The 25,820-nt window shown below is 40.5% G+C and overlaps 1 protein-coding gene across 2 annotated transcripts in view; it reads right to left on the bottom strand.

Moving 5' to 3' along the window:
• YEATS4 (YEATS domain containing 4) overlaps positions 1 to 1,325 on the bottom strand; it is a 29,179-nt gene extending 27,854 nt beyond the window's left edge. Inside the window, exon 1 of one of the 2 annotated variants that reach the window (XM_049883855.1) lies at positions 987 to 1,325. In XM_049883855.1, coding sequence (XP_049739812.1) covers positions 987 to 1,037 — 51 coding nt within the window. In that variant the 5' untranslated portion in view covers positions 1,038 to 1,325. The remainder of the gene's footprint in view (positions 1 to 986) is intronic. The other variant, XM_049883854.1, reaches the window with a different exon arrangement.
• Between the last annotated feature and the right edge of the window lie 24,495 nt (positions 1,326 to 25,820).

Genomic DNA, 25,820 nt, shown 5'->3' with positions numbered 1-25,820 from the left:
CCCCAAAATCTTGCCATAACTGCATGAATTTATAAAGTGTCTAATAATAAGAGATTTTACCTGCATCTTGTTACCATTCCATTAAATTTCACCCGTGTTTTAAATTTTAGAATTCCTACTTTACATGTGATATTACAACACCTCATAAGATAGCTGTATATGTAAAAATGTGACATAGGTAAGGACTCTTTAAAAAAAAAACTGTAGATTAACTAGATTGGTGCTATAATGCCTGATTTCTTTTTAAAGAATTTTCCTTTCACAATAAAAACCAGAAACAATTGGTCCCTCCTTAAAAATTAGCTAACATGCCAGGGTCTGTGGGAAGTAGAAGCAAAGTAAGCGTCACATGCTAGACTATATCCTACCGTTCACTAAAAACAGCAGAAGTTAACATTTACTCACTGTTCTCTATGTACCAGGCACTGTGTTAGGATAACATGCCTCGATTAATATTCTGGCCGTAGAAGCTTCCAATTTTCTACCCCCTCGGTTTCGGCACTTGTAAATACCGTAAGTACAGCGGGTAATAGTGACTCTATACTGCTGTGGTGACGATTAAAGCAGAGCATCGGGTAGTGTTTAGCCTCTGTCGGGCACAGAGTAAGCGCTTATCGGGTATTTGCTGCCATTTTTTTGTTGTTGTTATTATCCTCACAGCCAGGCGGCGGCATCCCCCGTTTGCGGATGACCTGGGCTGGAGCCGGTGAGCACCAAGCCAAGATTCCCCAGCCCGCTAAGTGGCCTGTTTCCTCTGCCACAACCTCCAGGTCATCAGTGATTACGTTTGCTTTTGGCCGGGAAGGGGGTTGTAGTGACGCGGTGACCTCGGCCTCTGACTCCCCGCCCGCCCTCAAGCCGCGATTCAAACCCGAGGACAGAAGGCGCGAAAGAGAAACAAACCGGCCCACGCCGCGCCGCACCACCCTGGGAGGGGCCAGGCCGTGACAGCCAACGCCGGAAGGGAGTCGCGGGCCGGCACTGACCTTCACTCTCCCGCCGGAGTCAGGCCCAAATTCGGCCATTCTCTTGAACATATTGTCCCACGGGAGAAGCCGCCACCGCCGCTGCCGCCAGGGAAAGAGACCGGGGCCGGCGGGTCGCCGCTCCCCTCAGAGGACCCGCTCCTCCCGCGCGGGCCCAGGCGGAGGGTTTCTGGTCGAGGGAGGACGTGTCACCTGTGCTCAAGACACCGAGTAATCGCCAAGTCCTCGCGGCTGCCGTCGTCCCTGAAGCCCATTCAGTTACGCGCCGGAGAAGTTCGGGAAGGAAAGAGAGGCGACGGCGACGCCCTGCGCAGGCGCGGCGGGATCGCGCGCACAGCGCGCATGCGTCTCGCAGCTGCCCCGGCGCATGGCGGTCTAGGTGGCTGGAACTTGGGGATCGTGAATAATCCTGTCACCTGCCCGCATGACTTAGCTTCGTGATGACCGAGAAATTGCCATTTGGAGGGAATACCTTGTCATCGACTAAGTGTTTCCTCAATGATGAAGTCAAAATCATGAAATCTTGCTGACCCAAACCTCCCCCCGCAGCTTTTCGTTGTTCTCATCCAGACCTCCACCCCGACCCCGCTGATTGCTTCCTATCGGCCCGCTTCTTCCTTTCTTTTCCTACTCCGTTTAAATTTCAAGTTCTATGACTTGTCACAATGCTCTCTTCTATTGCGCATTGTCCTTCTGTGGCACTATTGCAAAGATGAGTGCTGTACTAAATTTATGTTCTCCAGTTTAATGGAAGTCTTGGTTAGTGGTCGAAGGTTCTCTCTTACTTTCTCTTCAGTAATTTAAGTTTCTCTAGTCTCAACCTGTAACTGATGCCAGTTCCCTCATTGTTATCAGATGACTTCGCATCCTACTTCGCAGAAGTAACAGACGCCTTGCTACCACACTGAAACACAAGCTTTGGCTTGCCCGACAGCCACACTCCTTTCCTTCTCTTCTGTGAGGACGCAAACTTTGTTTAAAAACAATCTCCTTATCTGTGTTCTTGGAACCCACATGCCGCAGTGGTTAAGAGATTGGCTGCTAATCGAAGGATCAACAGTTGAATCCACCAGCAGCTACTTGGAAACACTATGGGACAGTTCTACCCTATCTCGAGGGTCACTATGAGTTGGAATCGATTTGACCCGCAAGGGATTTATCTGTGTTCTTGATCTCATTTTTTTTTTTTTTTGGTCTCTCTAGAATCTTGACCTTCAACCATCCACACTTCAGCTTTTCCTTGTGTTTTGACTTTTTCTCCTGAGATTTAAACAAGTTTACATCTTTCCTATTTAAAGCTAACCAAGCAAACTTTAATCCCACATAGCTCTCTGTCGTCCTTCGTAGTAGAGCTTGGAAAAGCTGACAATATTTCCTGTTTCCATACTCTCTTCAATCCATCACTTCTGATTTCCACCCTCACTGAAACCAAAGATACTGTCGTATATATCAGTAAATCCAGTGTTATTTGCTTCGCTTAACCTCTTGGCAGTATCCACGGCCTCCTTTAGTGACACCAATTTCTTTTGGTTTTCCTCCTACTTCTGTGCCACATCCTCGATTTCCAGGGTGATCACTCTCTCATCTATGTTCCTGTAGTGCCTGAGGGATTGAAACATTTATCAAGTTATATTTTAATTCTTGACAAACTTCATGAGAGCAATTACAGATCCAACCAAATGTGGAAATTACCGAACAATATTATTAGTATCACTGGCAAGTAAAGTTTTCCTGAAGATCATTCAAAAGCGGTTGCATCAGTGTATCAGCAGGGACCTGCCAGAAATTCAAGCCAGATTCAAAAGAGGACTTGGAACCAGGGATATCATAACTGATGTCAGATGGATGCTGGCTGAAAGCAGAGAAGACCAGAAAGAGGTTTACCTGTGTTTTATTGACTGTGGAAAGGCATTTGACTGTGTGGATCATAACAAATTATGGATAACACTGCAAAGAATGGGAATTCCAGAACACTCAATTGTGCTCATGAGGAACCTGTACGTAGATCAAGAAGCAGTTGTTTGAACAGAACAGCAGATACTTCGTGGTTTAAAGTCAGGAAAGGTGTGTGTCAGGGCTGTATTCTTTCACCATACCTATTCAATCCGTAGGCTGAGCAAATAATCTGAGAAGCTGGACTATATGAAGAAGAATGGGGCATCAAGATTGGAGGAAGACTCATTAACAATCTGTGATATGCAGATGAAACAGCCTTTGCTGAAAGCGAAGAGGACTTGAAGCACTTACTGATGAAGGTCAAAGAACACAGCCCCCAGTGTGGATTACACCTCAGCATAAAGAAATCAAAAATGCTCACAACTGGACCAATAAGCAACATCATGATAAACAGAGGAAAGGTTGAAGTTGTCAAGGATTTCATTTTACTTGGATCCACAGTCAAGACCCAGGGAAGCAGCAGTCAAGAAATCAAAAGACGCATTGCGTTGGGCAAATCTGTTGTAAAAGAGCTCTTTCAAGTGTTAAAAAGCAAAGATGTCACCTTGAAGACTAAGGTGCCCCTGACCCAAGCCATGGTGTTTAGGATCACCTCATATGCATGCGAAAGCTTGATGATGAATAAGGAAGATCAAAGAATTGATGCCTTTGAGTTGTCCTGTTGGCAGAGAATATTGAATATACCATGGACTGCCAAAAGAAATGAACAAATCTGTCCTGGAAGAAGTACAACAAAAATGCTTCTTAAAAGGAAGAATGGCGAGACTGTCTCACATACTTTGACATGTTACCAGGAGGGACTAGTCCCTGGGGAAGGACATCATGCTTGGTAAAGAAGAGGGTCAGTGAAAAAGAGGAAGACCCTCAAGGAGAAGCATTGACACAGTGGCTCCAACAATGGGCTAAAGCATAACAATGATTGTGAGGATGGCGCAAGATCCGGCAGCGTTTTGTTCTGTTGTACATAGGGCGGTTATGAGTTGGAACCAACTGGACGGCATCTAACAACAACAATGACATTCAGTTTACTAACCTCAGCCTCTGGTGATTATTTGCTGTGACTTATAATCAACGTCTGTTCAATAGATGAATTAATGAAGAACAGAGACATCAAGAAAACTTGAGGCTATTCTTCAAAAGGTAATTGAAATCAGCCAGATCTGTTAAAGCAGTCTGTTCTACAAGGTCTTCCACACACAAGATAGGGTTTTTTCTTTCCCGTGCCCCTTCTTGAATTTCAGTTTTTTCTAAACGTGCTTTCAGAATGGGATCCCTGGACTCCCCGCCCCCCCCTTTTTTTTGTAATTTTTCTCCAGTTTTCCTGATTTTTTCTTCCTCTCTAAGTGGATTTTATTTTTTGCTTAAAATATTACCCTTAGTATTTTTAAGGTAAAATTAAACAAATACATATAACACATTTGGATGTTTTGGGGAAAGACAATGGACTGAACACACATCTTTTTGCTTCTTCCCCAGGCTCCTCTAAAGTAAGTAAAGGATTTTTATGAAAGGCATAATCCTATTACAATGGGGAAAATGGGAGAGAAAGCAGCAACAAAAAATTGAAATCTGATATGCAAATGGCAAGTGGTAAAGGACAGACCTGAGAACTGAGCAGGCATAGCTAATAACCAACTCAATTTACACCGCAGCATCTGCCCCTTCCCGCCACCCGCCTCAAGATCAATATAACCAACCAATTGCCCCTTTTCTACTCCAAAGCATAATACAGGGTCTCTGCACTGAGGAACACCAAACAGAGTTGAGGGAGTATATCATCCAGAAAACAGGTAAAATAACCAAAGATGTGCCTACCAGCTGCTGAGACCCTCACTCAGCTCTTTAAAATGCTGGCAACCAGGCTTTAGGGAGAGGCTTCTCTGGGGAATCTGACCAGCCTAAGAGGAGAGATCTAAGGATCTCCAGTGAAAATGACCCAAACCAGCTTTATCATCCTACAGTGAAGTACATAATGTTTAAATCCAGTTAGGGGCTGGGAACTTCAAATTAACATTTAGTTGCCCACTTCTATATTTAAGTAAGTGACCAAGGATTACCAGACTTCTGAGGGAAGCCTCTATTGTGAAAGAGATAATCCAAGAAGAAACGAACAGAAATGGCAAATTGGAGGAAACAGAAAACTAAAACAACACAAATTAAAACTATTATCATTATTTAGATAAAAAAAGATGTCGCACGCAAATATGACACAAAAACAGGGAAAAAAGGAACATTCAGGAAACAAAAAAGAGCTTTTAGAAATTAAAAATACGGTAGCAGAGATGAAAAACTCAACAAATATATTAGAAGCTTAAATTGAAGAAATCTCCCAAATGCTAGAACAAAAGACAAAGAGATGGAAAATAGGATAGGAAAGACAAGAACAACAGAGGATCAGTCTAGGAGTTCCCAAAAGACAGAACAAAGAAAATGGAAGGAAACAAATCAACAATAAATGATTCAAGAAAGTTTTCCAAAACTAGAGGATATGTTTCCAAACTGAAAGATCCCACCAAGTACCAGTAGGAGGATGAAAACAGACCTACATCAAGACACATCATTATGAACTTTCAGAGCGTGGGAGGGGATAACAAGAAGATTTCACAAATGTCTGGGTCATAAAGATTCAGGGATCATAATAGCTTCAGACTGCTTAATAGGAAGAGTAACATTGGACTCTAGGGAGCAATGAGGTATCACCTTCAAAATTCTGAAGAATATTACCTCCAACTTAGTATTGTGTACTAAGTTGGATATATTTACAGTCAACTATCAGTCAGGTGTGTAATAAAATAAAGACATTGTAGACATGCTAACACTCAAGACAAAACCTCTCATACGCCCTTCCTCAGAAAGGCCTGGAGATGTAATCCACCAAAATGAGGGAACAAGCCAAAAAGGAGGAAATCATGAGATATAGGAAGCACAATAAATGTCAAACATGGACAGAGAAGAAGAGAATCTCAAGATGGTGCTGAAAGAAAGAGCGTAGGATGACAGCTATGTAGTAGGCATACCCAGCAACCAGTCTAGATCAGATTTGGTCAGAAATCTTTGTGTGATACTGCTTCAGGAAGATGAAATTGATAAAAGTCCAGCTGTATCTAAGGAAATGAGAGGAGACTTAAATATAAGACTTAGAGTTTGGGAGTTCAATGAATGACAGATACATGGAAACCTAGGCAAAATTTAAAATCATGCATCTATTGACTCTGGGGAAAACAAAATCTTGTGTAAGAAAAGAAAGGAACTGTATTTACAGCTATGTAAACCTTGAGTATTGACTAACAACAACAAAAAAAGAAATAATGTAATTGCATTGGAAGGATGGGCTTTGGGGAACAGTGTGTGTGTGGTGGGGGTGGGAAGGGTGGCTAGAGCTTAATTCTCAATATCCATAGTGGGAAGTCAGTGTCCTAAAACGGAAAAATAAAGAAGGAGCAATATAATCCTAATATTTAAAGTCATGAATGTAAATATAAGAAGAGCTAAATATAAATAAGCTAAAAGAGGAGAAGGTGGCTGCATCTGAAGAGGGAGAGATGGGGGGTACATTTTTTGTAAGAAGTTTTGTAGAGCTATTTGACTCTATAAACACTGAGGATTTTTAATGTAATTAAAAGTTAAAGCAATTTTAAAATTTATATGTTAGGCATTAAAAATGATTTTTGAAAAATACCTTTTCTATTAATGACTACAACTTCAAGTGATTCCAATTTTTAGTAATTCCCTTGAGCAACTTATAAAAAATGTTTTTAAAATGACTCCACTAAGTTGAAGCCTAAGAAAACGAGCTCAGAGCTTAGTTATAATTAGTGCACATCAAGAGCTAGCTCACTCACTGCATTGTTACCACTCTGAATTTCAAATAGCATCCAGGGGTGAAACTAAGCAACACAGAAAGTGAGTTTCTTTTGACAATGATCAGACGCTCATACTGATTTTTATACGGTTATCAGCATAAGAGTAGAAATTTGGTGTGGGATTTTGATCGTATTAAAACAACCGGTATTATCGAAAACACTAAATAAAATCTCTAACAAACATTCATTTCAGCCAACTTCTGCTGTTTCCTCAGTCAGCCTGGCTCTTCTTGGATATGTCTCACCTCTGTTTCTTAACTGTCACTCTTCAAGTGTCTATCCCCTACCTGCAAGGATGGTGAGACTATGTCTCACACACTTTGGACATGTTATCAGGAAGGATTGGTTCCTGGAGAAGGACATTGTGCTTGGTATAGTTTAGGTTGTTGAAAAAGAGGAAGACCCTCAACAGAATGGACTGACATAGTGGCTACAACAGCGGGCTTAAGCATAACAATTGTGACCATGGTGCAGGAACGGGCAGTGTTTCCTTCTGTTGTAGATAGGGTCACTGTGAGTCAAAAACGACTTGCCGGCACCGAACAGCAACAACAACATCCCTATGTTGACCTATACGTCGTACACCTCAGAGAATCCTGTGTCAGCTTCCTGAGTTTATTCATATCAAGATAGGCCCAGAGTCTGAAGCTGCACCTGTGTTGGGGCCCTCTGCTGCCCACCCCCCTCGGATGCTTTATGCACTACATTCACATAGACTTGAGGCTGACTCTTAGAATACAGGAAGCTGTTGTAATGGAATGAAGTGGGCTTAAAACTATGAAAGCTTTGCAAGAATCAACATGGAGAAACATACTAAAGAATGTACAACAGATTCATTCAATCGACCAGTGTTTATTGAGAATGTCCCTTATTGAAAGCATTATTCTAAGTGTTTGGGATATGTTGTTAGCTGCTGCTGAGTCAGCCCCGACTCATGGCAATCCCTTATGTTACACAGTAGAACTGCTCCAAAGAGTTTTCTTGGCTGTAATCTTTTTTTTTTTTTAATTTTTATTGAGCTTCAAGTGAACGTTTACAAATCAAGTCAGTCTGTCACATATAAGTTTATATACACCTTACTCCGTACTCCCACTTGCTCTCCCCCTAATGAGTCAGCCCTTCCAGTCTCTCCTTTCGTGACAATTTTGCCAGCTTCCAACCCTCTCTACCCTTCCATCCCCCCTCCAGACAGGAGATGCCAACACAGTCTCAAGTGTCCACCTGATACAAATAGCTCATTCTTCATCAGCATCTCTCTCCTACCCACTGTCCAGTCCCTTCCATGTCTGATGAGTTGTCTTGGGGTATCGTTCCTGTCCTGGGCCAACAGAAGGTTTGGGGACCATGACCGCCGGGATTCCTCTAGTCTCAGTCAGACCATTAAGTCTGGTCTTTTTGTGAGAATTTGAGGTCTGCATGCCACTGGTCTCCTGCTCCCTCAGGGGTTCTCTGTTGTGCTCCCTGTCAGGGCAGTCATCGGTTGTGGCTGGGCACCAACTAGTTCTTGTGGTCTCAGGATGATGTAAGTCTCTGGTTCCTGTGGCCCTTTCTGTCTCTTGGGCTCATAGTTATCATGTGACCTTGGTGTTCTTCATTCTCCTTTGATCCAGGTGGGTTGAGACCAATTGATGCATCTTAGATGGCCGCTTGTTAGCATTTAAGACCCCAGACGCCACATTTCAAAGTGGGATGCAGAATGTTTTCATAATAGAATTATTTTGCCAATTGACTTAGAAGTCCCCTTAAGCCATAGTCCCCAAACCCCTGCCCTTGCTCCGCTGACCTTTGAAGCATTCAGTTTATCCTGGAAACTTCTTTGCTTTTGGTCCAGTCCAGTTGAGCTGACCTTCCATGTATTGAGTATTGTCCTTCCCTTCACCTAAAGTAGTTCTTATCTACTAACTAATCAGTAAATAACCCTCTCCCACCCTCCCTCCCTCCCCGCCTCGTAACCACAAAAGTATGTGTTCTTCTCAGTTTATACTATTTCTCAAGATCTTATGGTCTTATACAATATTTGTCCTTTTGCCTCTGACTAATTTCACTCAGCATAATGCCTTCCAGATTGCTCCATGTTATGAAATGTTTCACAGATTCATCACTGTTCTTTATCGATGCGTAGTATTCCATTGTGTGAACATACCACAATTTATTTACCCATTCATCCATTGATGGACACCTTGGTTGCTTCCAGCTTTTTGCTATTGTAAACAGAGCTGCAATAAACATGGGTGTGCATATATCTGTTCGTGTGAAGGCTCTTATTTCTCTAGGGTATATTCCGAGGAGTGGGATTTCTGGGTTGTATGGTAGTTCTATTTCTAACTGTTTAAGATAACGCCAGATAGATTTCCAAAGTGGTTGTAGCATTTTACATTCCCACCAGGAGTGTATAAGAGTTCCAATCTCTCTGCAGCCTCTCCAACATTTATTATTTTGTGTTTTTTGGATTAATGCCAGCCTTGTTGGAGTAAGATGGAATCCCATCGTAGTTTTAATTTGCATTTCTCTAATGGCGAATGATCGAGAGCATTTTCTCATGTATCTGTTAGCTGCCTGAATATCTTCTTTAGTGATGTGCGTGTTCATATCCTTTGGCCACTTCTTGATTGGGTTGTTTGTCTTTTTGTGGTTGAGTTTTAACAGAATCATATAGATTTTAGAGATCAGGCGCTGGTCGGAGACGTCATAGCTGAAAATTCTTTCCCGATCTGGGGGTGGTCTTTTTACTCTTTTGGTGAAGTCTTTAGATGAGCATAGGTGTTTGATTTTTAGGAGCTCCCAGTTATCTGGTTTCCCTTCGTCATTTCTGGTAATGTTTTGTATTCTGTTTATGCCTTGTATTAGGGCTCCTAAGGTTGTCCCTATTTTTTCTTCCATGATCTTTATCGTTTTAGTCTTTATGTTTAGGTCTTTGATCCACTTGGAGTTAGTTTTTGTGCATGGTGTGAGGTATGGGTCCTGTTTCTTGGCTGTAATCTTTATGAAAGTACTTCACTAGGTCTTTCTTCCGTGGAGCCACTGAGTGAGCTTGAACCACCAACCTTCACCTTAGAAGCCGACGGCAAACTGCTTGTGCCACACAGGTGCGCGTGAAGATAAGGGTAAAAAAGTTTTCCCCTCCTTTCTATGAGGAGAGGGGTTCAGCAGGGTGTGTCAGAGCAGTGACACAGTAAGGAGAGGTCCAGGTGTGTGTGAGTGGCAGCCCAATGAGAGGTATCAGAGCCTGAGTGGGGTGAAGAACACACCTATTCTCTCAGTATGATATGAGGCGAGTGGGGGCTCGGCGAAGTGGAGGACTGGGGGGAGGACTTTGGAGAGAGAGGAGAAGTAAAATAGTAATAGTTATTTTAGAGTGGGGACACCAACAGGGAAGGACTGCAGAGAAATAACTAAGATGGCCAGACAAGTTTGAGCGTTCATTTGAGATTTGTAGGGATGAATTTAAAGTGAGAACGATCAGGAAGGTTCTGTATTTTTCTGCAGCAATATCCAGCTGTTTGGGTGCAAGTGAGGATATAGGAAATATATTAAGAGTGCTAAATAATTTTTTTTTTAATTTTTATGGTGCTTTAATTAAAAGTTTAGAAATCAAGTCAGTCTCTCACACAAAAACTTATATACACCTTGCTACATACTCCCAGTTGCTCTCCTCCTGATGAGACAGCCTGCTTCCTCCCTCCACTCTCTCTTTTCCTGTCCATTTCACCAGCTTCTAACCCCCTCTACCCTCTCATCTCCCCTCCAGGCAGGAGTTGTCAACAGTCTCAAGTGTCCACCTGATCCAAGAAGCTCACTCCTCCCCACCATCCCTCTCCAACCCATTGTCCAGTCCAATCCCTGTCTGAAGAGTTGGCTTTGGGAATGGTTTCTGTCCTGGGCCAACAGAAAGTCTGGGGCCATGACCACCAGGGTCCTTCTAGTCTCAGGCAGACCATTAAGTCTGGTCTTTTTCTGGCAATTTGGGGTCTGCATCCCACTGCTCTCCTGCTCCCTCAGGGGCTCTCTGGTGTGTTCCCTGTCAGGGCAGTCATTGGTTGCAGCTAGGCACCATCTAGTCCTTCTGGTCTCAGGGTAACGTAGTCTCTGGTTTATGTGGCCCTTTCTGTCTCTTGGGCTTGTAATTACCTCATGTCCTTGATGTTCTTCATTCTCCTTTGATCCAGGTGTTTTGAGACGAATTGATGCATTTTAGGTGGCCGCTTTCTAACATTTAAAGCCCCAGATGCCACTCTCCAAAGTGGAATGCAGAATGTTTTCTTCATAGAGTACGCCAGTTGACTTAGATGTCCCGACAAACCATGGTCCCCAAACCCCCGCCCCTGCTACACTGGCCTTCGAAGCATTCAGTTTATTCAGGAAACTGCTTTTGGTTTAGTCCAGTTATGCTGACCTCACCTGTATTGTGTGTTGTCTTTCCGGTCACCTAAAGTAGTTCTTATCTACTACCTAATTAGTGAATATCCATCTTCCACCCTCCCTCCCTCCCCCCTTGCATAACCATCAAAGAATATTTTCTCTGTTTAAATAAACTATTTCTCGAGTTCTTCTACTAGTGGTCTCATACAATATTTGTTTTTTTGCAGCTGACTAATTTCACTCAGCATAATGCCTTCCTGATTCGCCCATGTCATGAAATGTTTCACAGATTCATCACTTTTCTTCATCAATGCATAGTATTCCATTGTGTGAATATACCATAATTTATTTATCCATTCATCCGTTGATGGACACCTTGGTTGCTTCCATCTTCTTGCTATTATAAACAGTGCTGTAATGAACATGGGTGTGCATATATCTGTTCCTGTAAAGGCTCTTATTTCTCTAGGATATATTCCAAGGAGTGGGATTGCTGGATCGTGTGGTAGTTCTATTTCTAGCTTTTTAAGGAAGTGCCAAATCGATTTTCAAAGTGGATGTACCATTTGACATTCCCACCAGCAGTGTATAAGTATTCCAGTCTCTGCACAGCCTCTCCAACATTTATTATTTTGTGTTTTTTGGATTAATGCCAGCCTTGTTGGAGTGACATGAAATCTCATTGCAGTTTTGATTTCCATTTTGCTAATGGCTAATGATTATGAATATTTCCTCAGGTATCTGTAAGCTACCTGCATGCCTTCTTTAGTAAAGTGTCTTCATATCTTTTGCCAATTTTTTAAATGCATTATTTGTATTTTTGTAGTTGAGTTTTTGCAGTATCATGTCGATTTTAGAGATCAGGCCCTGATCGGGACACCCTAGTGGTGTAGTGGTTAAGTGCTACAACTGCTAATCAAAAGGTCAGCAGTTCAAATCCACCAGGCGCTCCTCGGAAACTCTATGAGGCAGTTCTACTCTGTCCTATAGCATCACTATGAGTCAGCATCGACTCAATGGCAATGGCTAATGGCTAAAGGCTAATGGCTAATGGCCCTGATCAGAAATGTCATGCCTAAAAACTTTCTCCCAGTCTGTAGGTAATCTTTTCACTCTTTTGGTGAAGTCTTTGGATGAGCATAGGTGTTCGATTTTTAGGAGCTCCCAGTTATCTAGTTTTTCTTCTGCATTGTTAGTAATGTTTTGTATACTGTTTATGCCATGTATTAGGGCTCCTAATGTTGTCCCTAGTTTTTCTCCCATGATCTTTATCGTTTTAGATTTTATATTTAGGTCTTTGACCCATTTTGAGCTCGTTTTTGTGCATGGAATGAGGTGTGGGTCTTGTTTCATTTTTTTGCAGATGGATATCCAGTTATGCCAGCACCATTTGTTAATAAGACTGTCTTTTCCCTATTTAACTATTTTGGGGTCTTTGCCAAATATCAACTGCTCATATGTGGATGGACTTTTGTCTGGATTCTCAAATCTGTTCCATTGGTCCAGGTATCTGTTGTTGTACCAGTACTGGGCTGTTTTGACTCCTATGGTGGTATAATAGGTTCTAAAATGAGGTAGAGTAAGGCCTCTCACTTTTTTCTTCTTTTTCAATAATGCTTTACCTATCCCAGGCCTCTTTCCCTTCCATATGAATTTCGTGATTTGTTTCTCCATCTCATTACAAAATGTTGTTGGAATTTGGATCAGAATTGCATTAAATCTATAGATGGCTTTTGGTAGAATAGACATTTTTATAATGTTAAGTCTTCCTATCCATGAACAAAGTATGTTTTTCCACTTACGTAGGTCTCTTTTGGTTTCTTGCAGAAGTGTTTTGTAGTTTTCTTTGTATAAGTCTTTTACATCTCTGGTAAGATTTCTTCCTAAGTATTTTATGTTCTTGGGGGTTACTGTCAATGGTATTGATTTGGTGATGTCCTCTTCGATGTTCTTTTTGTGGTTGTAGAGGAATCCAACTGATTTTTGTATATTTATATTGTATGCCAACACTCTGCTGAAGTCTTCTATTAGTTTCAGTAGTTTTCTGGAGGATTCCTTAGGGTTTTCTGTGTATAAGATCATGTCATCTGCAAACAAAGATACTTTTACTTCTTCCTTGCCAATCTGGATGCCCTTTATTTATCTAGCCTAATTGCTCTGGCTAGGACCTCCAGCACAATGTTGAATAAGAGCAGTGATAAAGGGCATCCTTGTCTGGTTCCCAATCTCAAGAGGAATGCTTTCAGGCTGTCTCCATTTAAGATGATCTTGGCTACATGCTTTGTGTGAATGCCCTTTACTATGTTGAGGAATTTTCCTTCTATTCCTATTTTGCTGAGAGTTTTTATCATGAATGGGTGTTGAACTTTGTCAAATGCCTTTTCTGTATCAATTGATAACATCATGTGATTCTTGTCTTTTGTTTTATTTATATGATGTATTATATTATTTGTTTTTGTAATGTTGAACTATCCCTGCATCCCTGGTATGAATCCCACTTGGTCATGGTGAATTATTTTTTTGACATGTTGTTGAATTTTATTGGCTAGAATTTTGTTGAGGATTTTTGCATCTAAGTTCATGAGGGATATAGGTAATTTTCTTTTTTTGTGATTTTTTTTTTTTTTACCTGGTTTTGGTATCAGGGATATGGTGGCTTCATAGAATGAGTTTGGTAGTATTCCGTTCTTTTCTATGCTCTGAAATAGCTTCAGTAGTGGTGGTGTTAACTCTTCTCTGAAAGTTTGGTAGAACTGTGCAGTGAAGCCATTGGGGCCAGGGCTTTTTTTGTGTTTGTGGGGAGTTTTTTGATTACCTTTTCAATCTCTTCTTTTGTTACGGGTCTATTTAGTTGTTTGACCTGTTTGTGTTAGTTTAGGTAGGTAATGCATTTCTAGGAATTCATCCATTTCTTCTAGGTTTTCAAATTTGTTAGGAGTACACTTTTTCATACTAATCTGATATGATTCTTTTAATTTCAGTTGGGTCTGTTGTAATATTGCACATCTCATTTCTTATTTGGGTTATTTGCTTCCTCTCCTGTTTTTCTTTTGTCAGTTTGGCCAATGGTTTATCAATTTTGTTGATTTATTCAAAGAACCAGCTTTTGGTCTTGTTAATTTTTTCAATTGATTTTGTTTTCTATTTCATTTAGTTCAGCTCTAATTTTTATAATTTGTTTTTACCTGGTGTCTCAGGGTTTCTTTTGTTGCTCTCTTTCTATTTGTTCAAGTTGTAGGGATAATTCTTTGATTTTACCCCTTCCTTCTTTTTTGATGTGTGCATTTATTGATATAAACTGACCTCTGAGCACTGCTTTCACTGTGTCTGAAAGGTTCTGGTAGGAAGTGTTTTCATTCTCATTTGATTCTATGAATTTCTTTATTTAATCCTTAATGTCTTCTATAATCCAGTCTTTTTTGAGCACGGTATTGTTTGGTTTCCAAATGTTCGATTTCTTTTCCCTGCTTTTCTGTTATTGAGTTCCACTTGTATGGCCTTATGGTCAGAGAAGATGCTTTGTAATATTTCAGTGTTTTGGATTCTGCTAAGGCTTGCTTTATGCCCTAATATGTGGTCTATGCTAGAGAATGTTCCATGTGTACCAGAATAAAAAGTATAGCTGGTTGCTGTTGGGTGGAGTGTTCTGTATATGCCTATGAGGTCAAGCTGGTTTATTGTCAAATTTAGATCTTCCGTGTCTTTACTGAGCTTTGTTCTGGATGTCTTGTCCTTCACCAAAAGTGCTGTGCTGATGTCTCCTACTATTATTGTGGAGCTGTCTATCTCACTTTTCAATGCTGATAGAGTTTGTTTTATGTATCTTGCAGCCCTGTCATTGGGTGCATAAATATTTAATATGGTTATATCTTCTTGGTATATTGTCCCTTTAATCATTCTGTAGTGTCCTTCCTTATCCTTTATGATGGATTTAACTTTAAAATGTTTTGTCAGAAATTAATATTGCCTCTCCTAGTCTTTTTTGCTTGTTGTTTGCTTCATGTATTTTTTTCCATCCTTAGAGTTTCTGTTTGTGTCTCTAAGTCTACGGTATGTCTGTTGTAGGCAGCATATAGATGGATCGTGTTTTTTAATCCATTCTGCCACTCTGTCTCTTTATTGGTGCATTTAGTCCATTTACCTTTAGCGTAATTATGGATAGGTATGAATTCAGTGCTACCATTTTGATGTTGTTTTTTGTGTTTTGTTGACAGTTTGTTTCCCACTTAATTTTATGTGCTGAGTAAATTATATATTGTCCTTTCCTCATATTCGTTGTTGTGTTTCTGCTGAGTCTCTATTTTTTTCTTGTATTTTATTTTGATGTGTAGTTTGTCTCCTTTGTGTTTACCTTGTTATTTACCCCTATTTTTCTAAATTTAAACCAAACTTTATTTCTTTGTATCACCTTATCTTCCTCTCCATATGGAAGATCTATGACTACATTTCTTAGTCCCTCTTTATTGTTTTATTTTACATAAAATCTGTTACCCTGTTTTGAGCATTTTTTAAAAGTCTATTTATTTTTCTGATTTCTCTGTCTGGGTTGACTTCTGATTGCTCTGCCCAGTGTTGTAGTCTTGGGTTGATACCTGATATTATTGATTTTCTAACCAAAGAACTCTGTTTAGTATTCCTTGTAGTTTTGCTTTGGCTATCCCTAACTCCCTAAACTTCTTATAGGCTCTCCTTTGTAGGTGACTATTCATTTCTCCATAGCTGCTCTTAGAATTCTCTATCTTTGGTTTTGGCAAGTTTCATTATGCATTGGTGACTTTCTTTTAACATCTATTTTATGTGGAATTCAATGAGCACCTTGGATAGATATCTTCTCATCTTTGATGGTATCAGGGAAGTTTTCTGCCCACAAACCTTCAACAATTCTCTCTGTATTTTCTGTTATCCCTCCCTATTCTGTACTCCAATCACTTGTAAGTTATTTCTCTTGATAGAGTCCCACATGATTCTTAGGGTTTCTTCATTTTTAAAAATTCTTTCATCTGATTTTTCTTCAAATACATTAGTGCCAAGTGCCTTCTCTTCAAGTTCGACATTCTGCTTTCCACTTGCTCAAATATGCTCCTCTGACTTTCTATTGAGTTGTCTACTTCTGTAATTTTATTGTTAATCTTCTGAATTTCCGATTGCTGTCTATAGATTTTTCCAGCTAATTCAATTTTTCGTTATGCCCCTGAATAATCTTTTTAATTTCTTCAATTGCTTTATCTGTGTGTTTGCTCTGCATATTGCCTCATTTCCTTCCTGATGTCTTGAAGGGTTCTGTATATTAATCTTTTGTATTCTGCCTCCAGGAATTCCAGGAAGGCACTTTCATCTGGAAGATCCTTTGTGTCTTTGTTTTGAGAGCTTGTTGAGGCGATATGGTCTGTGTCTTTATGTGACCTGATATTCACTGTTGTCTCCGAGACATCTTTAAGTTATTGTATTAGTTTATTTTGTTTGTTTACTGTGTCGTGGCTTCTTGCTTTGTTTTGTTTTCATATGTACAGATGGGTTGCTTGAGTGAGCTAGCTTGATTATTTTCACCTTTGGAGCTCTGACATCCTGTCCCCAGATGGCTAGAGCTGTTATCAGGTGTATCAGTCTAGGAGTACATTCACTTTTCTTGTATGAATTCAGCTCAAGTGTCCAGGTAGCTGATCAACAAGTGTGTGGTACCGGCTCTGTCCTATAGTGTTAGAGGGGCAGGGGTGACTGGTGTAGGCACTGGTATCTGGTTGCAGCAGGGGGTCACACTCTGAACAATGCAGGGGGCTAAGAATTGTCCCCCACGTGTCTCTGAGGAAAGCACGTTCCTGTTCCCTAGAGCGTACAGATGGGTGGGTTCTGCAGATGGACCATGGGCACCCAAACTTTTTGGTTGTAAGGATTGGGAAGTACCAATTATCCTTGGATGCCTGTCAAGGGGGGCTGGGGGACCGCAGTGGACCCACCAGTCCTTAGGCCCATGATGTGGGTAGGTGAAAAAACAGACCCTGTTTAATAGGCAAAGCAATGTAAAATATCAAATGCCTACCTCTCTACCGCACAGCTGAAAATGGTTGTAGTGTGCCAACAAGGGCCTATTCTCCAGAAATAGGCCCACACAGGTGCATGCAGAGGAGAAAGGTACTCAAAGTCCATGGACCATTTATGCCTGGACAGGAGCCGCTGGCAAGTTATCTTTTCCCCCAATAGCAAATTTATTACTTCTCCAAGGATGGGAGGATGGCTCTAGGTGCTCAACAGGGCCTATCTCTGGCCCAGGGAAGTCTGCTGAAGTCGCCTAGGGAGCGGGGGGCACGGTAAAATATACGCAAGTACCTAGGTTTTGCTGAGAGTGCCGTTCTTCACTGGTTCCGGAGGTGTGAGTAGGCTGTGTTGCTGGCTGCTTCTCCCTGAGGCAACTGCGGCTGAATGCTAGTACTAACCCCCCACTGCCGCTGCCCAGAATGGTGCCTGAAGGCTCTCCGCAATTCAGGTCCAGTAATTCCTCTCCACTTCTGAACCGTCTCTTCCTTCCCATGCCCCTCAATTCATTTTCTAAGCTTGCCTTTGATGTTCAGGGTTCCTAGCTTGTCATAAATATACTCGTTTCAATTCTTTTTTCGGGTCTTTCTTGTAAAGAGGGCTCGCTGGAAGCATCTGTCCATGCCACCATCTTGGCTCTGCCTCCAAGCACTAAATCATTTTCTTCAAAAATTTTCTTTTCTTCAAAGACTCTAATCTTAAACAGACAAGGTGTGACTTGCAAAGCCTTTAACAACAATGTCTGCATTTTTTTTTACAATGTGCATAATTTCTTAGCTGTTGTTCATTAGCATGTCAATGCTTTCAAACTCATCTACCTTCTGGATTTTTTAAAAATAATTTTTATTGTTCTTTAAGTGAAAGTTTACAAATCAAGTCAGTCTGTCACACAAAAACCCATATACACCTTGCTACACACTCCCAGTTACTCTCCCCCCAATGAGACAGCCCACTGTCTCCCTCCACTCTCTCTTTTCATGTTCTTCTCGCCAGCTTCTAACCCCCTCCACCGTCTCATCTCCCCTCCAGGCAGGAGATGCCAACATAGTCTCATGTGTCCACCTGATCCCAGAAGCTCATTCCTCACCAGCAACCCTCTCCAACCCATTGTCCAGTCCAATCCATGTCTAAAGAGTTGGCTTCGGGAATAGTTCCTGTCCTGGGCCAACAGAAGGTCTGGGGGCCGTGACCACAGGGGTCCTTCTAGCCTCAGTCAGACCATTAAATCTGGTCTTATGAGAATTTGGGGTCTGCACCCCACTGCTCTCCTCTTCCCTCAGGGATTCTCTGTTGTGTTCCCTGTCAGGGCAGTCATCGGTTGTAGCCAGGCACCATCTAGTTCTTCTGGTCTCAAGATGATGTAGACTGTAGTTCATGTGGCCCTTTCTGTCTCAGGCTCATAATTGCCTGGTGTCCTTGGTGTTCTTCATTCTCCTTTGATCCGGGTGGGTTGAGACCTATTGATGCATTGTAGATGGCTGCTTGCTGGTGTTTAAGACCCCAGACACCACTCTTCAAAGTGGGATGCAGAATGTTTTCTTAATAGATTTTATTATGCCAATTGACTTAGATGTCCCCTGAAACCATGGTCCCCAGAGCCCTGCCCCTGCTACACTGGCCTTCGAAGCATTCAGTTTGTTCAGGAAACTTCTTTGCTTTTGGTTCAGTCCAGTTGTGCTGACCTCCCCTGTATTGTGTGCTGTCTTTCCCTTCACCTAAAGTAGTTCTTATCTACTATCTAATCACTAAATAACCCTATCCCACCTTTCCTCCCTCCCCCCTCTCGTAACCACAAAAGAATGTTTTCTTCTCAGTTTAAACTATTTCTCAAGTTCTTATAATAGTGGTCATATACAGTATTTGTCCTTTTGCAACTAATTTCACTCAGCATAATGCCTTCCAGGTTCCTCCATGTTATGAAATGTTTCACAGATTCCTCACTGTTCTTTATTGATTCGTAATATTCCATTGTGTGTATACACCATAATTTATTTATCCATTCATGTGTTCATGGGCACCTTGGTTGCTTCCATGTTTTTGCTATTGTAAACAGTGCTGCAATAAACATGGGCGTGCATATATCTGTTCGTGTAAAGGCTCTTATTTCTCTAGGATATATTCCAAGGAGTGGGATTGATGGATAGTATGGTACTTTTATTTCTGACTTTTTAAGGAAGTGCCAAATCGATTTCCAAAGTGGGTGTACCATTTGACATTCCCACCGGCAGTGTAGAAGTGTTCCAATCTCTCCACAGCCTCTCCAACATTTATTACTTTGTGTTTTTTGGATTAATGCCAGCCTTGTTGGAGTGAGATGAAATCTCATTGTAGTTTTGATGTGCATTTCTCTAATGGCTAATGACGGTGAACGTTTCCTCATATATCTGTTGGCTACCTGAATGTCTTCTTTAGTGAAGTGTCTATTCATATCTTTTGCCCATTTTTTAATTGGGTTGTTTAGTTTCAGTTAAGTTTTTGCAGTATCATGTAGATTTTAGAGATCTGGATTTAGTTTTGATGTATGAATCTACATTTATAAAATTAAAGAATAGCAACAGCTTATCTAATCTTTCCTTATGTCTCCTTCATGATTGGCAAGATGCATGTGACAGTTTTTTATGAATTTTTTTTTTATTCTTAAGTGAAAGTTACAGCTCAAGATGGGATGGTTTTCTAAAGGACTAAAATGGATTGAAATTGTGAGCCTATTTGTAAAGCCACATAAAAGCAATATTTCTAAGAAAAAAATTCAATGAAAGGTCACACACTTCATGAAAAGAAAAGTACTAATTCAGGCAATCTCCACTTAAGCCATTTTGCATTCTGTACCTTTTTAAAGTTGATATTGCCCAACAAAGAGTGGCCGTCTCATTTGGAGATGACTGAACAGTTGGAAGCATTGTATGTCAACACAGTTGGGATTCTGCTTCAGATCAGTTTATTCTGAGATAGTCTTTTATTAGATTTTCATCTAGTATTTTGGACTAACTGTATTACTCAATTTAAGTCTGGGTTATTTCTTTGATTACGAACTGAATATACTGGAGATGTATCTGTTAACCAAGACTTTAGATTCATTCCTACCAGTATTAGTTCTTTAACGCAAACTGAAAAATGTTGTAGGTGTAATATCAAAGAGTACACACATTATTAATCACTATGCTTTAGGAGAACGGCGATATTTTGCTCCTGTGTCTGTAAAAAAAGTTCCTTGTTTGAAGGAGAAAGAAAAGTAGTGTGTCCTTCTTTACTACTCCCTTAATTTTACTACTCCCTTAATATGAGAAAGAGGAAAAGAGAGCTGAAGAAGAAAAACTCCACAGTTAAACCCCACAGCCTCGAATGTACTGAGATCGTGGTTCTGACAATGGTTTCTCCATGCCACCCTGTACAGAAAGGTCAAACAAACCGTAAAAAGGTTAAAATGTCTTCATTGTATATACATACTTCAAATCTTTTGGGGAAACAAAGTATTTTACCAATAAATAAAGTATACACTACAGACAGAGTCAGGTATTACTTAATGAATGGAGATATTCAAAGCACTCCACTCCTCCCCAAGGCCCCACTAAAGCATGAGAATGCAGAGGACAAACACTGAGTTATGTGCCTTCCACATCAGCAACTACACAGTGCATTACATGTTTTCTTGTTCTAAAAATAATTTCAAGATATTACAAGCACAGACAGTGTGGAGAATCTTAGAAACTCTTAAAAAAAAAAAAAAAACCCTAAAATAAATGGACGAGGCAGAGAGTAACAGTCTGAATTAGTTAAGGTAGATTGTTTCTTCAAGAATTGAGGTAATACAATCTTCGACATAAATCTAAAGACAACTTTTAGTTCTCGGTAGCCTGATCCCTCCCTCCTCTTTTCCTGTCCATTTCGCCAGATTCTAACCCAATCTACCCTCTCATCTCTACTCCAGACAGGAGATGCCAACATAGTTTCAAGTGTCCACCTGATCCAAGAAGCTCACTCCTCACCAGCATCCCTCTCCATCCCACTGTCTAGTCCAATCCCTGTCTGAAGTGTTGGCTTTGGGAATGGTTCCTGTCTTGGGGCCAACAGAAGGTCTGGGGGCCATGACCACTGGGGTCCTTCTACTCCCAGGCAGACCATTAAGTCTGGTCTTTTTATGAGAATTTGGAGTCTACATCCAACTGCTCTCCTGCTCCCTTAGGAGTTTTCTGGTGTGTTCCCTGTCAAGGCAGTCATTGGTTGTAGCCGGTTACCATCTAGTTCTTCTGGTCTCGGGATAATGTAGTCTCTGGTTTATGTGGTCTTTTCTATCTCTTGAGCCCCTTATTATTATCATCCAAAAAAAAAAAAATTTTTTTTTCCCCCGTGGGATCTCTGTGGGAAGGACAGCAGGCTTACATTTTGGCAGGCTGATTCCGCTGTAGCCATCCATTCCATGTCATTTCAGAGTTCTGGCCAACTCACACCTTTCAAAGACCTTGCCCTGCTCAGTGTCAGAAAGGAAGAGAAGCCCCAGAATAAGAAGAGCCTTCATGCTGACTGGGAATTCAGAGGGCTCCGCTGAGCAGGATGAGCTAGTCCCAGTATTTAACATCTTGTAACTTCTTCCTTCTCCTAGAGGTTTGGTGGCTCCACCCTTTGAACTATGTGGAAAGCAGGAACTGTTTATTCACTGACCTTGAAAAGTATTCTGTTTTTGTTTGAAGATACAGATCCTGATGACCCAAGCATTACCTAAAGGGAAATGATGAAAGAAGTTATATTGTTTAAACACTAGGCTTAGGAAGAATTAAGAAGTTGCATTGTTTCCAAAACTACTCTACATTCAAGAGCAAGTTTCAGAGTCTCCTCTGACATCCATTTTGTTCTTTTTTTGTCTTGACTTTTTAATGACCCCTTGCTTTCTTCATATATGATGTCCTTGATGTCATCCCACAACTCATCTGGTATTTGGTTAGTTTTCAATGCATCGAATCTATACTTTTTTTTTTTTTTTTGCATCAAATCCACTCTTTAGATGGTCTCCAGATTCAGGTGGAATATATTTAAGGTCATATTTTGGTTCTCATGCATTTGTTTTAATTGTCTTTAGCTTCAATTTAAACTTGCATATGAGCAATTGATGGTCTCTTCCACAGTCGATCCCTGGCATTGTTCTGAATGATATTGAGGTTTTCCATGGTCTCGTTCCACAGATGAAAGGACGCTATAACTTGCTGAAGATCTTTCATTTTGTTCCTGGAGGAGAGGGTGCATAGAATTCTGTAACGGTTCAGGTGCCTGGTGACAGCTGGCCTGATAGTGGCTTGAGTCATCATGCACAATGCCTTTTTCTAAGCCCACCACTTTGGTAAATAAGTAATTTTTCAATTTGAAGAACAAGCTACTTTTATGTAAACTTTGGCATAATTTTAAGTATGACTTCCTGGGTTAAGACCTGCACAGAAGCCAATGTCAAGATTAGGGATTCATTATTAGCCATGTTCGAACTTAAATACCCAGCTCTGGTACTTATTAGATTTAGACTCCTGGGCAAATTATTTAATCCTTTTAAGTTATAGTGGATATATAACACCTGAATTGAAAGTCCATCTTAAGAATAGATTTGATGCATTTAACACTAATGACTGAAGGCCAGACAAGTTGTGGAATGACATCACGGACATTAGACATGAAAAGAGCAAGAGGTCATTAAAAAGACAGCAAAGAAAGAAAACAACATAATGGATGTCAGAAGAGACACTGAAACTTGCTCTGGAATGTAGAGTACCTAAAGAAAAGGAAAATATGATGAAGTCAAAGAGCTGAACAGAAGATCGCAAAGGATGGCTCGAGAAGACAAAGTATTATAATGACGTGCAAAGAACTGGAGATAGAAAACTTAAAGGGAAGAACACCCATGACATTTCTCAAGCTGAAAGAACTGAAGAAAAATTTAAGCCTAGAATTACAATACTGAAGGATTCCACAGGGAAAATATTAAAAGATCCAGGAAGCATCAAAGGAAGATGGAAGGAATACAAAAAGTCGCTATATTAAAAAGAATTGGTCGACATTCAACCATTTCAAGAGGTAGCAATGATCAGGAACAGACGGTACTGAAGAAGAAGTCTAAGCTACACTGAAGGCATTCGTGAAAGACATGTCTCCAGGAACTGACGGAATACCAACTGATATGTTTCAACGAACGGACGCAACGCTGGAAGTGCTCACTCATCTATGCCAAGAAATTTGGAAGACAGCTTCCTGGCCAATCAAGTGGAAGATATCCACATTTATGCCTATTTCCAAGAAAGATGATCCAAAAGAATGTGGAAATTATCAAACAGTATAATTAATATCACATGCAAGTAAAACTTTGCTGAAGATCATTCAAAAGTGGCGGCAGCAGTATATCGACAGGGAACTGCCAGAAATTCAAGCCAGGTTCAGGAGAGAAAGTGGAGCCAGGGATATCATTGCTCATGCCCAGTGGATCCTGGCAAAAAGCAGAGAATACAAAAAGATTCTTACCTGTGTTTTGCTGACTATGCAAAGGCATTCAACTGTGTGGATCGTAAGAAATTACGGATAACATTGTAAAGACTGGGAATTCCAGAACATTTCATTGCGGTCATGAGGAGCCAGTACCTAGATCAAAAGGCAGTCACTTGAACAGAACAGGGGATACTGCGTGGTTTAAACTCAGGAAAGGTGTGCCTCATGGTTGTATCTTTCCACCATACTTCTTTAATCTGTATGCTGAGCAAATATTCAGAAAAGCTGGACTATATGAAGAACGGGGCATCAGGATTGAAAGAAAACTTATTAACAAACTACGATGTGCAGATGACACAACCTTGCTTGCTGCAAATGAAGAGGTCTTGAAGCACTTACTGATGAGGATCAAAGACTACAGCCTTTAGTGTAGATTACACTTCAACATGAAGAAAACAGAAGTCCTCACAACCGGACCAATAACCAACATCATAATAAATGGTGAAAAGACTGAAGTTGTCAAGGATTTCATTTTACTTGGATCTACAATTAACACCCAGGGAAGCAACAGTCAGGACATCAAAAGACCTACTGCACTGGGCAAATTGGCTACAAAATGCCTCTTTAAATTGTTAAGAAGCAAAGATGTCACGTTGAAGACTAAGGTGTGCCTGACCCAAGTCAGGGTGTTCATGATTGTCTCATATGCATGCAAAAGGTTAACGATGAATAAAGACCAAAGAAAAATTTATGCTTTTCAAATGTGGTGTTGGTGAAAAATACTGAAAATACCAGGGACTGCCAACATATTGAACAAATCTGTCTCGGAAGAAGTACAATCAGAATGCTCCTTACAGGCAAGAGGACATATTTTGGACATGTTATCAGGAGGGATCAGTCCTTGGAGAAGGACATCATACTTGATAAAGGAGAGGCTCAGTGAAAAAGAGGAAGCCCCTTAACGAGATGGACTGACACAATGGCTGCATCAATGGGCTCAAGCGTAACAACGATTGTGAGGATGGTGCAGGATTGGGCAGTGTTTCGTTCTATTGTACATAGGATTGCTCTGAGTCAGAATCGATTTGATGGCACATAACCACAGCAAGTTTTAGTTTCCTCAACTGAAAAATGGGATAGCAATAATTATACCTGTTCCTTAGGTTGATGAGAGAGTTCAGTGAGATAGTGTATGGAAAGTGCCTAACAGATTCTGCTATATAGTAAACATTTTATACATGTTCATTGTTATTTTCTGTCCATGTCTTTGCACATTTTGAAATTCAAGTTAATTTCTTTCTAAATAATTTCTCACACATTTTCCCACGTATTAAGGGTATTAACCCTTCATCTGTGACACATTCGGTAAGCGTTTCTCCCAGTTTCTCATTTGCCTTTTAGTTTTGTTGACGTTCCTTTTTAAACACACAATGCAAGTTCATGTCTGTGCGTGTGTTTAAATAAGGACTGAATTTTTCCAAAAAAACAATCTTCTGAGATGACCTTTCAGCTAAATAACAGATTGCTCATAAAATAAAGAATATTACCCTTGAGTACTGCACACCAAATGGTCAACAATTACTCTAAAGCAAAGATGAAAGGGTAAGGGACCAGGGAAATTAGATAGCTGGAAACTTAAATAATGTTTTAATCACATGATCATTGACTTAAAATGTTAAGTGGGACAACCAAGATATAAGTCTATCTACAGCATGGCCCGAAGCATACACACATACACACAGACTTATATTCACAGCTTGGGCAGAAAACTTTATTTAAAAAATTAGTGAAATTTAAGACTTAAAAAAAATTCATTCAACTTTTTTTTGCAAAATTTCTGTAATGGGTCAATTTTTAATCAGAAAGTTACTATAAAAGAATATTATAAACTTTCTTCAAGCAAAACAAATTACAGCTTTGAAAAATTATAAGGAAAAAATGCCTACCTCATTTCTATACGTTTTTATATATACTGTCCGCTGATGGGTGTGTCCATCTTCCTCTCTTTTCTGTCCAAAGTATCAAGCAACATTGCCATAAACTATTGGTGTAACAACAGTAACCCCCTAAAAGAAAAATAATTCCAAAAACAATAAATATTGTGCCAATACCCAAATCAACAGGATGAGAACTCTGAAACTGTGTTTTAAGTAATGGATTACCCCCA

Source organism: Elephas maximus, chromosome 4 (genome assembly GCF_024166365.1).
Source record: "Elephas maximus indicus isolate mEleMax1 chromosome 4, mEleMax1 primary haplotype, whole genome shotgun sequence".
NCBI lineage: Eukaryota > Metazoa > Chordata > Mammalia > Proboscidea > Elephantidae > Elephas > Elephas maximus.
The sequence above is the reverse complement of the archived record's forward strand: the minus strand, read 5'-3'. Positions and strand labels throughout refer to the sequence as shown.